Consider the following 15,694-nt stretch of genomic DNA (forward strand, 5'->3'; position numbering starts at 1 on the left):
CACACACACACACACACACACACACACACACACACACACACACACACACACACACACACACACACACACACACACACACACACACACACACACACACACACACAGGCACAGATCACTAACCACCATCCCCCCCTCTGTTCACGCGTTTGTGTGGAATGGATTTTTATCAGGGCAAAAGTATCAGGGCTGATTTTGACGAGTCCCTAGGCTGCTCTAGAATTCCTTTTGAAATGCCTTCCTTTAGTAGTCTTGTTGAAGCAGCCCGGGGCTATGGCCCTCCGAGATCACAATGTTATTAATACAAACATGTCAAACCGCATGCTGAAATTCAAAACAGAGGTGCCAAAATGTCAAGGTGTCAAACTCCTGAAATATAAATTATGCTTTAATATTCCTAAGCACTACACAAAATATGCCTCAGTGCATAAAAAAGCAGATGTGGCCGAGTGTTTAATATTTCAGAGTAATGTCACCAGTTGCAACAGCAAAGGGTTTCCTCTGACGCTCAACAGGGTTGTGATGTCAAATGAACCTACAGAATGAATTACTGTAATGACTGGACTAGAAGTCCCCCTTGCTGGAGAAAATCACTGCTGGCACATTTCAAGGACATTTTGAAGGAGAAAAATGATATTGGAACTGGAATATCAGACATCCTTTCTATGTTATAAGTGTTATGTTGGCAATTGCCATTTTTAATAAATGTACTGAACAAAAATATAACCGCAACATGCAATCATTTCAACCATTTTTCTGAATTACATTTCATATAGGGAAATCAGTCAATTGAAATAAATTAATTAGGCCCTAATCTATGGATTTCACATGACTGGGCAGGGGCTCAGCCGTGGGTGGGCCTGGGAGGGCATAGGCCCACCAACTTGGGAGCCAGGCCCATCCCCTGGAGAACCAGGCCCAGCCAATCAGAATGAGTTCTTCCCCACAAAAGGGCTTTATTACAAAGAAATACTCCTCATTTCCATCAGCTATCCGAGTGGCTGGTCTCAGACGATCCCACAGGTGAAGAAGCTGGATGTGGAGGTCCTGGGCTGGCGTGGTTGCACGTGGTGTGCGGTTGTGAGGCCATTTGGACGTTCTGCCATGTTCTCTAAAACAACGTTGGAGGCGGCTTATTATTAAATCATCTGGCAACAGCTCTAGTGGACATTCCTGCAGTCAGCATGCAAATTGCACACTCCCTCAAAACTTGAGACACCTGTGGCATTGTGTTGTGTGACAAAACTGCACATTTTAGAGTGGCCTTTTACTGTCCCCAGCACAAGGTGCACCTGTGTAATGATCATGCTGTTTAATCAGCCTTTGATATGCCACCTGTCAGATGGATGGATTATCTTGGCAAAGGAGAAATGCTCACAAACAGAGATATAAACAAATTTGCACACAAAATTGGAGAGAAATAAGCTTTTTGTGCATCTGGAAAATGTTGGGATCTTTTATTTCAGCTCATGAAACATGGGACCAACACTTTGCATGATTTGTTTAGTATATTTGGTTGTGTGTAGTATTGGATAGCAAACATATTGCAATATAGAAAATCAGATTGAAAATGATGTTTTCTAGAAACTCACTCTGTTTCTTGAATAACATTTACTGGTTCAGGTTTTCACATCATTTCTATGATCTTTTTAACCCAACACACTACCCAGAGATTCCTGCACAAATAGACTGCTTAAAGGATCCAAAGTGCTACTGTCATTCTCTTTCACAAATTACAAGACGGACTCAAATGGTTTTAATTGGAAGACCTCAGTTAAAAGTGGACAGCCTAGGTAACCTTGCTATTTTTCCCCTCCACTATTTACACAGGAATGTATTTATTTCCCCTGACATCTGTCTGGTATTCACACGATCAGCTAATTCTCTTCATTACTTCTGAAGAAAGAAGAGAAGACAGTATATGGTAAATATTGACGTGTCCTGGTTCTTTGACGGTGTCCTGGTTCTTTGACAGTGTCCTGGTTCTTTGACAGTGTCCTGGTTCTTTGACGGTGTCCTGGTTCTTTGACAGTGTCCTGGTTCTTTGACAGTGTCCTGGTTCTTTGACGGTGTCCTGGTTCTTTGACGGTGTCCTGGTTCTTTGACAGTGTCCTGGTTCTTTGACGTGTCCTGGTTCTGTGACGGTGTCCTGGTTCTTTGACAGTGTCCTGGTTCTTTGACAGTGTCCTGGTTCTTTGACAGTGTCCTGGTTCTTTGACGGTGTCCTGGTTCTTTGACAGTGTCCTGGTTCTTTGACGGTGTCCTGGTTCTTTGATGGTGTCCTGGTTCTTTGACAGTGTCCTGGTTCTTTGACGGTGTCCTGGTTCTTTGACAGTGTCCTGGTTCTTTGACAGTGTCCTGGTTCTTTGACAGTGTCCTGGTTCTTTGACGGTGTCCTGGTTCTTTGACGGTGTCCTGGTTCTTTGACGGTATCCTGGTTCTTTGACGGTGTCCTGGTTCTTTGACGGTGTCCTGGTTCTTTGACAGTGTCCTGGTTCTTTGACAGTGTCCTGGTTCTTTGACAGTGTCCTGGTTCTTTGACGGTGTCCTGGTTCTTTGACGGTGTCCTGGTTCTTTGACGGTATCCTGGTTCTTTGACGGTGTCCTGGTTCTTTGACGGTGTCCTGGTTCTTTGACAGTGTCCTGGTTCTGTCAAACCAAGCCAGGGGAGAGGAAAGATACAGCTGTGACATATGTTGGGCCAGTTAGCGCCAGCTAGTAGCACCTCGTTACTGCTAAATGTTCTCACCACCTCTCCCTTGTCTCCCCACAGAACCCAGGTGCAGGTCACCCCGTATGACCATTAACATGCTGACGTAAATGCATGATACATCTGTGACACTACAACAGGCCTGGGAACCACACCGGAAAGGCAAAGTTACCTGATGTGTTTTGTCACCTCTTCCGCTTGTGTGAGCAGGCATTTGGTGTGTTTGTGTGTTTGACTCCAGGGCCGAGCGTCAGCTTGCATCTGCTCCTGTACTCTTCCGCCCAAGCTCCCTGCCATGACATGTGATACAAGGCAGAGCAACAGTAGTTTGGATTTCAAATGCTGTGGCCACTGAGCCCTGAGAAGAGCTAACTGTCAGTCACGACTGCTCCGGGACCTTGAAGCACTGACCTATCTGCACTGCCTCTCTGTTTTCATTTGGTACTTTTACCCCTTTTTCTCCCCAATTTTGTGATGTCCAATTGGTAGTTACAGTCTTGTCTTATCGCTGCAACTCCCCTACGGACTCAGGAGAGGTGAAGGTCGAGAGCCATGCGTCCTCGGAAACACTACCCTGCCAAGCCGCACTGCTTCTTGATACACTGCTCACTTTGCACTGCCTCTCTGTTGGAATCAACGGAACACTGCACTGCGAATCTTATACACACTGGGGGTAGTTCAGGTCTTCTACACACTGGGGGTAGTTCAGGTCTTCTACACACTGGGGGTAGTTCAGGTCTTCTACACACTGGGGGTAGTTCAGGTCTTATACACACTGGGGGGGTAGTTCAGGTCTTATACACACTAGTTCAGGTCTTATACACACTGGGGGTAGTTCAGGTCTTATACACACTGGGGGTAGTTCAGGTCTTATACACACTGGGGGTAGTTCAGGTCTTATACACACACAGGGGGGTAGTTCAGGTCTTATACACACTGGGGGTAGTTCAGGTCTTATACACACTGGGGGTAGTTCAGGTCTTATACACACTGGGGTAGTTCAGGTCTTATACACACTGGGGGTACACACTGGGGGTCTTATACACACTGGGGGTAGTTCAGGTCTTATACACACTGGGGGTAGTTCAGGTCTTATACACACTGGGGGTAGTTCAGGTCTTATACACACTGGGGGTAGTTCAGGTCTTATACACACTGGGGGTAGGGTAGTTCAGTTCAGGTCTTATACACACTGGGGGTAGTTCAGGTCTTATACACACTGGGGGTAGTTCAGGTCTTATACACACTGGGGGTAGTTCAGGGGTAGTTATACACACTGGGGGTAGTTCAGGTCTTATACACACTCAGGGGGGTAGTTCAGGTCTTATACACACTGGGGTAGTTCAGGTCTTATACACACTGGGGGTAGTTCAGGTCTTATACACACTGGGGGTAGTTCACACACTGGGGGTAGTTCAGGTCTTATACACACTGGGGGTAGTTCAGGTACACACTGGGGGTAGTTCAGGTCTTATACACACTGGGGGTAGTTCAGGTCTTATACACACTGGGGGTAGTTCAGGTCTTATACACACTGGGGGTAGTTCAGGTCTTATACACACTGGGGGTAGTTCAGGTACACACTGGGGGTAGTTCAGGTCTTCTACACACTGGGGGTAGTTCAGGTCTTATACACACTGTAGTTCAGGTCTTATACACACTGGGGGTAGTTCAGGTCTTATACACACTGGGGTAGTAGTTCAGGTCTTATACACACTGGGGGTAGTTCAGGTCTTCTACACACTGGGGGTAGTTCAGGTCTTATACACACTGGGGGTAGTTCAGGTCTTATACACACTGGGGGTAGTTCAGGTCTTATACACACTGGGGTAGTTCAGGTCTTATACACACTGGGGGTAGTTCAGGTCTTATACACACTGGGGGTAGTTCAGGTCTTATACACACTGGGGGTAGTTCAGGTCTTATACACACTGGGGGTAGTTCAGGTCTTCTACACACTGGGGGTAGTTCAGGTCTTATACACACTGGGGGTAGTTCAGGTCTTATACACACTGGGGGTAGTTCAGGTCTTATACACACTGGGGGTAGTTCAGGTCTTATACACACTGGGGGTAGTTCAGGTCTTCTACACACTGGGGGTAGTTCAGGTCTTCTACACACTGGGGGTAGTTCAGGTCTTATACACACTGGGGGTAGTTCAGGTCTTATACACACTGGGGGTAGTTCAGGTCTTATACACACTGGGGGTAGTTCAGGTCTTATACACACTGGGGGTAGTTCAGGTCTTATACACACTGGGGTACAGGTCACTGGGGGTAGTTCAGGTCTTATACACACTGGGGGTAGTTCAGGTCTTATACACACTGGGGGTAGTTCAGGTCTTATACACACTGGGGGTAGTTCAGGTCTTATACACACTGGGGGTAGTTCAGGTCTTATACACACTGGGGGTAGTTCAGGTCTTCTACACACTGGGGGTAGTTCAGGTCTTATACACACTGGGGGTAGTTCAGGTCTTCTACACACTGGGGGTAGTTCAGGTCTTATAGTTCAGGTCACACTGGGGGTAGTTCAGGTCTTATACACACTGGGGGTAGTTCAGGTCTTATACACACTGGGGGTAGTTCAGGTCTTCTACACACTGGGGGTAGTTCAGGTCTTATACACACTGGGGTAGTTCAGGTCTTCTACACACTGGGGTAGTTAGTCTTTCAGTAGTTCAGGTCTTCTACACACTGGGGGTAGTTCAGGTCTTCTACACACTGGGGGTAGTTCAGGTCTTCTACACACTGGGGGTAGTTCAGGTCTTATACACACTGGGGGTAGTTCAGGTACACACTGGGGTAGTTCAGGTCTTATACACACTGGGGGTAGTTCAGGTCTTATACACACTGGGGGTAGTTCAGGTCTTATACACACTTCTACACACTGAGGGTAGTTCAGGTCTTCTACACACTGGGGGTAGTTCAGGTCTTATACACACTGGGGTAGTTCAGGTCTTATACACACTGGGGGTAGTTCAGGTCTTCTACACACTGGGGGTAGTTCAGGTCTTCTACACACTGGGGGTAGTTCAGGTCTTATACACACTGGGGGTAGTTCAGGTCTTATACACACTGGGGGTAGTTCAGGTCTTATACACACTGGGGGTAGTTCAGGTCTTCTACACACTGGGGGTAGTTCAGGTCTTACACACACTGTAGGGGTAGTTCAGGTCTTATACACACTGGGGGTAGTTCAGGTCTTATACACACTGGGGGTTAGGTCTTTCAGGTCTTCTTACACACTGGGGGTAGTTCAGGTCTTATACACACTCAGGTCTTATACACACTGGGGGTAGTTCAGGTCTTCTACACACTGGGGGTAGTTCAGGTCTTATACACACTGGGGGTAGTTCAGGTCTTATACACACTGGGGGTAGTTCAGGTCTTTATACACACTGGGGGTAGTTCAGGTCTTCTACACACTGGGGGTAGTTCAGGTACACACTGGGGGTAGTTTCTTATACACACTGGGGGTAGTTCAGGTCTTATACACACTGGGGTAGTTCAGGTCTTATACACACTGGGGGTAGTTCAGGTCTTATACACACTGGGGGTAGTTCAGGTCTTATACACACTGGGGGTAGTTCAGGTCTTATACACACTGGGGGTAGTTCAGGTCTTATACACACTGGGGGTAGTTCAGGTCTTATACACACTGGGGGTAGTTCAGGTCTTATACACACTAGTTCAGGGGGTAGTTCAGGTCTTCTACACACTGGGGGTAGTTCAGGTCTTATACACACTGGGGGTAGTTCAGGTCTTATACACACTGGGGGTAGTTCAGGTCTTATACACACTGGGGGTTCAGGTCTTATACAGTAGTTCAGGTCTTCTACACACTGGGGGTAGTTCAGGTCTTATACACACTGGGGGTAGTTCAGGTCTTATACACACTGGGGGGGTCTTATACACAGTCAGGTCTTATCAGGTCTTCTATACACTGGGGGTAGTTCAGGTCTTATACACACTGGGGGTAGTTCAGGTCTTATACACACTGGGGGTAGTTCAGGTCTTATACACACTGGGGGTAGTTCAGGTCTTATACACACTGGGGGTAGTTCAGGTCTTATACACACTGGGGGTAGTTCAGGTCTTTCACTGGGGGGTTCAGGTCTTCTACACACTGGGGGTAGTTCAGGTCTTATCTGAGGGTAGTTACACACTGGGGGGTTCAGGTCTCTTATTCACTGGGGGTAGTTCAGGTCTTATACACACTGGGGTAGTTCAGGTCTACACACTGGGGGTAGTTCAGGTCTACACACTGGGGTAGTTCAGGTCTTATACACACTGGGGGTAGTTCAGGTCTTATACACACTGGGGGTAGTTCAGGTCTTATACACACTGGGGGTAGTTCAGGTCTTACACACTGGGGGGTAGTTCAGGTCTTATACACACTGGGGTAGTTAGGTCTTATACACACTGGGGGTAGTTCAGGTACACACTGGGGGTAGTTCAGGTCTTCTACACACTGGGGGTAGTTCAGGTCTTATACACACTGGGGGTAGTTCAGGTCTTATACACACTGGGGGTAGTTCAGGTCTTCTACACACTGGGGGTAGTTCAGGTCTTATACACACTGGGGGTAGTTCAGGTCTTCTACACACTGGGGGTAGTTCAGGTCTTATACACACTCAGGGGGTAGTTCAGGTCTTATACACACTGGGGGTAGTTCAGGTCTTATACACACTGGGGTAGTTCAGGTCTTCTACACACTGGGGGTAGTTCAGGTCTTCTACACACTGGGGTAGTTCAGTTCAGGTCTTCTACACACTTACACACTGGGGGTAGTTCAGGTCTTATACACACTGGGGGTAGTTCAGGTCTTATACACACTGGGGGTAGTTCAGGTCTTATACACACTGGGGGTAGTTCAGGTCTTATACACACTGGGGGTAGTTCAGGTCTTATACACACTGGGGTAGTTCAGGTCTTATACACACTGGGGGTAGTTCAGGTCTTATACACACTGGGGTAGTTCAGGTTATACACACTGGGGGTAGTTCAGGTCTTATACACACTGGGGGTAGTTCAGGTCTTATACACACTGGGGGTAGTTCAGGTCTTATACACACTGGGGGTAGTTCAGGTCTTATACACACTGGGGGTAGTTCAGGTACACACTGGGGGTAGTTCAGGTCTACACACTGGGGGTAGTTCAGGTCTTATACACACTGGGGGTAGTTCAGGTCTTATACACACTGGGGGTAGTTCAGGTCTTCTACACACTGGGGGTAGTTCAGGTCTTATACACACTGGGGGTAGTTCAGGTCTTCTACACACTGGGGGTAGTTCAGGTCGGCCTTTTAATCTGCTTGTAAACGTCTGTGAATGCTTGACCATATCAGATTTGTCTCGTCATGGATTCTCAGAGAGCATTTATGTTATTCACAAACACTCAGCCTTGTTGACAAGCGAACTGTTGACACGCGGACTGTTGACACGTGGAGAACAGTGCTTGTTTGGGTTCTTGCAGCACCTCAGAAGGGACGTTGACAGACTGAAGGAGAAAGACCTGCCTCCTCTGTTGTTCCAGATTGCTGGTCTAGAATCAGGCCTTACGGAGCTGGTTGATAGGTACATAGGCATTAGAGGTAGAGGTTTCCCCTATCCACAGATCTAGGATCAGCTTGCCTTCCACAATGAGGGTCAAATTGGAAATGACCTTAGATCAGTGTATAGGGGCAATATCCTCCTACTCCAGTATAGGCAGAGCTGGTTTATAGGTCAGGCAGACACAGGAACACAGCCCCAGACAGGCCAGAGCCACCCTAACCACTGAACCACACATTCCCCACGTCACACTTCTCTCACAACATACCTCTCTGTCAGGGGTCACAGACTGGTGGGGGAGTGGAGGGGAGAGGGAGAAGAAGGAGGATAAGAAGAAGGAGAAGAAGGAGGAGAAAAGGAGAAAAACAGAAGGAGGAGAAGAGTAGAAACATGAGAAAGAGAGTGAATTGAGAAAGAGCACTAGGACAAGGTAGAGTGCACCCCCACACCCATGTCTCACCCCTCACCCTACCTTCAGCCTTCAACACAGGGGAAGAGACGGAGTAAAGGAGGGGTAGAGGGAGAGAGGAGAGAGACTCCCAGAAGAAGAGGGGCTGCTGTTTTAGTGATGAGCACAGACCAGGCCCCCTTGATGACGGTGGGGGACTGGAGCTGTTCCCCTCCTCTCCCAGCTGCAGAAGGGGGGACCGGAGAGCCTATAATCCAGTTAGAAGGGGTAAAGGGTGAGGGGTTTAGCCCCCAGCCCAACAGCAGGCTGCCTCACAGGTCACTGAAACCTCCTCCCCTTCTCCCTAGACCCCTTTGCATACCCCCCCGCCTAGACCCATCTGCATACCCTCTTCCCCCTCATAGACCCCTCTGCATATTCCCCCCCCTCCTAGACTCCTCTGCATACCCCCCTCCTAGACCCATCTGCATACCCTCTTCCCCCTCATAGACCCCTCTGATAGCCCCCCCTCCTAGACCCTCTGCATACCTCCCCTCCTAGACCCTCTGCATACCCCCCTCCTAGACCTATCTGCATACCCTCTTCCCCCCCCCTCATAGACCCCTCTGCATACTCCCCCTCCTAGACTCCTCTGCATACCTCCCCTCCTAGACTCCTCTGCATACCCCCCTCCTAGACCCATCTGCATACCCTCTTCCCACCCTCATAGACCCCTCTGCATACCCCCTCCCTCCTAGACTCCTCTGCATACCCCCTCCTAGACCCATCTGCATACCCTCTTCCCACCCTCATAGACCCCTCTGCATACCCCCCTCCCTCCTAGACTCCTCTGCATACCCCCTCCTAGACCCATCTGCATACCCCTCTCCTAGACTCCTATGCATACCCCCTCCCCCTCCTATACCCCTCTGCACACACCCCTCCTAGACCTTTCTGCATACCCTCCTCCCCCTCCTAGACCCTCTACACAACCCCCATCCTAGACCCCTCTGCATACCCCCTCCCCCTTCCTAGACCCCTCTGCACACACCCCCTAGACTCCTCTGCATATACCCCCTCCCCCTCCTAGACCCCTCTGCATACCACCTTCCCCCTCCTATAGCCCTCGGCATACCCCCTACCCCCTCCTAGACCCCTCTGCATACCCCACTTCCCCTCCCTTCCCTCTGCATACCCCCTCCCCCAAGACCCCTCTTCATCCCCCCTCCCCAGTGAGGTTAGATCACACAGACAGTATCAGGGGTCAGAAGATAAACAGAGACTAGAGGAGACTAAGTGATATCTAGTGGGAGTTCAGATCGTCATCTGTTTATGGTTGTTATTTTTCAGTGGGGTAATGTTTGGTAGATGCAGAGAAATGGTTCCAGCTCTGACCATTTCTGATTGGTATCCATACAGTTGACACGGTCAGTATGGAAAAAATATTAAAATAGGCAGAGATACATACACGATCCCTGGCACGTAGTCCTCCAAATCTTATTAAAGGCTTTCAAAAACTGTTAATGTGAAGTTTCTTCTGAAATGAACCCCTAATGCATTGATGTACTTCAAAAGGTGACATCAAAACTCCTCAGAGCACAAAACATATATTTTTCAAAGTTGGGTCATATTTCATGGATTGAGTGCCTTTAAGCATTCATGTAAACAACACAGATGTGACCGAAGTGGTGTGATGCCGCTCTTTGATCCCAGCTCCTTGCCTTTGATCTCGAACCTCGACGAGTGAAACATTTATTTTCCGAGGGGTGTTCTAGGCATGCACGGTGGTGGGAAATGACCCTGGCAGCATTAGCCAAACATCGGCTTAACATCGGATGCAAACCTGCAACACACAATCTGACAAACGAGGTAAACATACTTACCAGTCCCCCGTGTTAGGAGCAGCGAGAGCAGCAAGCCCCACGACTCACTGTGAGCCTTGGCAAATCGCTACTGCTTTCCCAATAATTCATTTATACAGAAACCCCACCCACGCCGCATTCCCAGAGTTATGCATAAGACTTGACATGGGTTCTGTTGATACTGCTCTATTTTTTTTTAAAGCATACAATTGAAGGGGCTTATGTTGAAATGAGCGCCACTGAGCAAATATGTCTGACCTCCGAGCTGCTTCCTTGACCACCAACCAATCGGCTTTTTACCACCAGTATGGTTGCATATAATTTGCACTAATTGACTTTGAAGGCCATTACTGTGGAGGAAGAAAGAGAGCGAGACAGAGACAGGAGAGAGAGAGAGAGAGAGAGAGAGAGAGAGAGAGAGAGAGAGAGAGAGAGAGAGAGAGAGAGAGAGAGGGAGAGAGAGAGAGAGAGAGAGAGAGAGAGAGAGAGAGAGGAGAGAGAGAGAGAGAGAGAGAGAGAGAGAGAGAGAGAGAGAGAGAGAGAGAAAGAGAGAGAGAGAAAGAAAAGAGAGTGAGAGAGAGAGAGACAGAGACGAGAGAGAAAAGAGAGGGAGAGAGAGAGATAGAGTGAGAGAGAAAGAGAGAAAGAGAGAGAGAGCGAGAGACAGAGAGAGAGAGAGAGAGAGAGAGAGAGAGAGAGAGAGAGAGAGAGAGAGAGAGAGAGAGAGAGAGAGAGAGAGAGAGAGAGAGAGAGAGAGAGAGAGAGAGAGAGAGAAGAGAGAGAGAGAGAGAGAGAGAGAGAGAGAGAGAGAGAGACAGAGAGAGAGAGAGAGAGAGAGAGAGAGAGAGAGAGAGAGAGAGAGAGAGAGAGAGAGAGAGAGAGAGAGAGAGAGAGAGAGAGAGAGAGAGAGAGAGAGAGAGAGAGAGAGAGAGAGACAGAGGGAGAGAGAGAGAGAGAGAGAGAGAGAGAGAGAGAGAGAGAGAGAGAGAGAGAGAGAGAGAGAGAGAGAGAGAGAGAGAGAGAGAGAGACAGGAGAGAGAGAGAGAGAGAGAGAGAGAGAGAGAGAGAGAGAGAGAGAGAGAGAGAGAGAGAGAGAGAGAGAGAGAGAGAGGGAGAGAGAGAGAGAGAGAGAGAGAGAGAGAGAGAGAGAGAGAGAGAGAGAGAGAGAGAGAGAGAGAGAGAGAGAGAGAGAGAGAGAGAGAGAGAGAGAGAGAGAGAGAGAGAGAGAGAGAGAGAGAGAGAGAGAGAGAGAGAGAGAGAGAGAGAGAGAGAGAGAGAGAGAGAGAGAGAGAGAGAGAGAGAGAGAGAGAGAGAGAGAGAGAGAGAGAGAGAGAGAGAGAGAGAGAGAGAGAGAGAGAGAGAGAGAGAGAGAGAGAGAGAGAGAGAGAGAGAGAGAGAGAGAGAGAGAGAGAGAGAGAGAGAGAGAGAGAGAGAGAGAGAGAGAGAGAGAGAGAGAGAGAGAGAGAGAGAGAGAGAGAGAGAGAGAGAGAGAGAGAGAGAGAGAGAGAGAGAGAGAGAGAGAGAGAGAGAGAGAGAGAGAGAGAGAGAGAGAGAGAGAGAGAGAGAGAGAGAGAGAGAGAGAGAGAGAGAGAGAGAGAGAGAGAGAGAGAGAGAGAGAGAGAGAGAGAGAGAGAGAGAGAGAGAGAGAGAGAGAGAGAGAGAGAGAGAGAGAGAGAGAGAGAGAGAGAGAGAGAGAGAGAGAGAGAGAGAGAGAGAGAGAGAGAGAGAGAGAGAGAGAGAGAGAGAGAGAGAGAGAGAGAGAGAGAGAGAGAGAGAGAGAGAGAGAGAGAGAGAGAGAGAGAGAGAGAGAGAGAGAGAGAGAGAGAGAGAGAGAGAGAGAGAGAGAGAGAGAGAGAGAGAGAGAGAGAGAGAGAGAGAGAGAGAGAGAGAGAGAGAGAGAGAGAGAGAGAGAGAGAGAGAGAGAGAGAGAGAGAGAGAGAGAGAGAGAGAGAGAGAGAGAGAGAGAGAGAGAGAGAGAGAGAGAGAGAGAGAGAGAGAGAGAGAGAGAGAGAGAGAGAGAGAGAGAGAGAGAGAGAGAGAGAGAGAGAGAGAGAGAGAGAGAGAGAGAGAGAGAGAGAGAGAGAGAGAGAGAGAGAGAGAGAGAGAGAGAGAGAGAGAGAGAGAGAGAGAGAGAGAGAGAGAGAGAGAGAGAGAGAGAGAGAGAGAGAGAGAGAGAGAGAGAGAGAGAGAGAGAGAGAGAGAGAGAGAGAGAGAGAGAGAGAGAGAGAGAGAGAGAGAGAGAGAGAGAGAGAGAGAGAGAGAGAGAGAGAGAGAGAGAGAGAGAGAGAGAGAGAGAGAGAGAGAGAGAGAGAGAGAGAGAGAGAGAGAGAGAGAGAGAGAGAGAGAGAGAGAGAGAGAGAGAGAGAGAGAGAGAGAGAGAGAGAGAGAGAGAGAGAGAGAGAGAGAGAGAGAGAGAGAGAGAGAGAGAGAGAGAGAGAGAGAGAGAGAGAGAGAGAGAGAGAGAGAGAGAGAGAGAGAGAGAGAGAGAGAGAGAGAGAGAGAGAGAGAGAGAGAGAGAGAGAGAGAGAGAGAGAGAGAGAGAGAGAGAGAGAGAGAGAGGAGAGAGAAGAGAGAGAGAGAGAGAGAGAGAGAGAGAGAGAGAGAGAGAGAGAGAGGGAGAGAGAGAGAGAGAGAGAGAGAGAGAGAGGGGAGAAGAGAGAAGAGAGAGAGAGAGAGAGAGAGAAAGGAATGTCAGAGGGAGAGCGGTGGGTCCTGGATGAAATGCATATTGATGGTTAGCATCAGAAGCAGGGTCTTTGAAGTGGTGTGCTGTCAGGACAGGACAGAACAAAACAGGTCAAGACAGGTCAGGAAAGGACAGAACAGGACAGGTCAGGACAGGTCAGGAGAGGACAGAACAGGACAGGTCAGGACAGGTCAGGAGAGGATAGAACAGAACAGGACAGGTCAGGACAGAACAAAACAAGTCAGGACAGGTCAGGAGAGGACAGGTCAGGACAGAACAATTCAGGACAGGACTGGTCGGGACAGGTCAGGACAGCACAGAACAGGTCAGAACAGGTCAGCACAGGACAGGACAGAACAGAACAGGTCGGGACAGGACAGGTCGGGACAGGTCAGAACAGGACAGGACAGCAGATAGGGAGCCAGATCCAGATAGAGGAGACAGGTTCTTCTCCAACATGACCGTCTACTGTGGAGTGTAGGTGAACTGTGTGTGTGTGTGCTGTGTGCTGTGTGCTGTGTGCTGTGTGTGTGTGTGTGTGTGTGTGTGTGTGTGTGTGTGTGTGTGTGTGTGTGTGTGTGTGTGTGTGTGTGTGTGTGTGTGTGTGTGTGTGTGTGTGTGTGTGTGTGTGTGTGTGTGTGTGTGTGTGTGTGTGTGTGTGTGCGTGTGTGTGCGTGCGTGCGTGCCTGTATGTGTGTGTGAAATAACTTAAGTTGTCTCAATGACACACAAGGAAGTATAATGCATGTGTGTATAAGCGTGTGCTATATGGTAAAGCAACCATTTCAATCATATAGCGTTTTTTAAGACAAATTGCTATACGCAACATGTTGGGATGCAGAATGTAACTGTTCAGATGTTCCAACATGTTGGGATGCAGAATGTAACTGTTCAGATGTTCCAACATGTTGGATGCAGAATAAAACTGTTCAGATGTTCCAACATGTTGGGTTGTAGAATATAACTGTTCAGATGTTCCAACATGTTGGGATGCAGAATGTAACTGTTCAGATGTTCCAACATGTTGGGATGCAGAATGTAACTGTTCAGATGTTCCAACATGTTGGGTTGCAGAATGTAACTGTTCAGATGTTCCAACATGTTGGGTTGCAGAATATAACTGTTCAGATGTTCCAACATGTTGGGTTGCAGAATATAACTGTTCAGATGTTCCAACATGTTGGGTTGCAGAATATAACTGTTCAGATGTTCCAACATGTTGGGTTGCAGAATGTAACTGTTCAGATGTTCCAACATGTTGGGTTGCAGAATATAACTGTTCAGATGTTCCAACATGTTGGGTTGCAGAATGTAACTGTTCAGATGTTCCAACATGTTGGGTTGCAGTATATAACTGCTCTGAGGTAAACTCTTACTCAGTTTGCTTACCTTTTGCTGCTCATGAAAATCAGTGACTGGACAGCTTTTTTGCCAGGATATGTTTTTGTCCAGCTCCTGTATTTTTTGGATGTGTGCACTGTACATTTGTCTAGCTAACAAATAGTTCTCTCTAAACAGTTATTCTCCTCCCTGTGGGATATCTTGAGTCAACTTGGCAGCAATGGCCACTGGGTAGTGGACACAACCATAGTAACAGTTGCCGAGGGCTTCCGCAAATGCCATCAATGTCTGCCACCCCAACTTAGTGGCTCAACACTGCTGCAGCCGGAAAATTCCTCTCTCTCTCTCTTTCTCTCTCTCTCTTCCTCTCCCTCCCTCCCTCCCCTGAGGGGAATGACAGGCCCATAACTCCACAGAGACATAGGGAACGAGAGACAGCTATGGGAGATATGGTTTATACCGAGAGAGTATAAGAAGAAGTGAGAGAGAGAAATAGTATAAGAGAAAGAGAGAGAAAGAAAGGGAGAGTTCCCTGGCTCAGGCCTCTGCTGTGAGCAGTGTGTCATAGCCATTGTTCCTGTGGGCAGAATGTTGGGCCACAGCTTGACAGCCGACACCATAATTCCCCACCATGACCTCTGATAGGGCAGGTCAGTACAATATCACCATCACACAGCCCACCAGAGAGCCTGCCCAGGGAGATCTTACCAGGTCTGTGGGGGGGGTTGTGTGCGCGCGAGTGCACATGTTCCCCTGCTTCTCCTTCTCTCAGTCACAATGTGAATCCAATGTGAATCTTCTGACTGTCCCAGGCTGTTGTTCAATCCAGGACACCCTGCATAAACCCTCAGTGGAGAAACTGTCCCAGGCTGTTGTTCAATACAGGACACCGTGCAGAAACCCTCAGTGGAGAAACTGTCCCAGGCTGTTGTTCAATACAGGACACCGTGCAGAAACCCTCAGTGGAGAAACTGTTCCAGGCTGTTGTTCAATACAGGACACCCTGCAGAAACCCTCAGTGGAGAAACTGTCCCAGGCTGTTGTTCAATGCAGAAACCCTCAGTGGAGAAACTGTCCCAGGCTGTTGTTCAATACAGGACACCCTGCAGAAACCCTCAGAGTGGAGAAACTGTCCCAGGCTGTTGTTCAATGCAG

At 48.5% G+C, this 15,694-nt stretch overlaps 1 protein-coding gene across 1 annotated transcript; it reads right to left on the bottom strand.

Annotated features, from left to right (window-relative positions):
* Nucleotides 1–1,499: 1,499 nt before the first annotated feature.
* On the bottom strand, nucleotides 1,500–3,121 carry LOC124034998 (nuclear pore complex-interacting protein family member B3-like). The gene is made up of 2 exons (XM_046348382.1): nucleotides 2,880–3,121; nucleotides 1,500–2,646 (listed from the first exon to the last, which is right to left on the bottom strand). The coding sequence occupies exons 1-2, from the start codon at nucleotides 3,002–3,004 to the stop codon at nucleotides 1,875–1,877; spliced, it is 897 nt and encodes a 298-aa protein (XP_046204338.1). The 5' UTR covers nucleotides 3,005–3,121; the 3' UTR covers nucleotides 1,500–1,874.
* Between the last annotated feature and the right edge of the window lie 12,573 nt (nucleotides 3,122–15,694).

This window comes from Oncorhynchus gorbuscha, linkage group LG05 (assembly GCF_021184085.1).
Source record: "Oncorhynchus gorbuscha isolate QuinsamMale2020 ecotype Even-year linkage group LG05, OgorEven_v1.0, whole genome shotgun sequence".
Taxonomy (NCBI): domain Eukaryota; kingdom Metazoa; phylum Chordata; class Actinopteri; order Salmoniformes; family Salmonidae; genus Oncorhynchus; species Oncorhynchus gorbuscha.

Bases quoted from the DNA above. Each gene is read 5' to 3' on its own strand.
- LOC124034998 (XM_046348382.1), bottom strand. From the start codon at position 3,004: ATGGCAGGGAGCTTGGGCGGAAGAGTACAGGAGCAGATGCAAGCTGAC. The intron at 2,647-2,879 runs GTAACTTTGCCT...TTGGTTTGACAG, and splicing joins GAGGTGACAAAACACATCAG to AACCAGGACACTGTCAAAGA.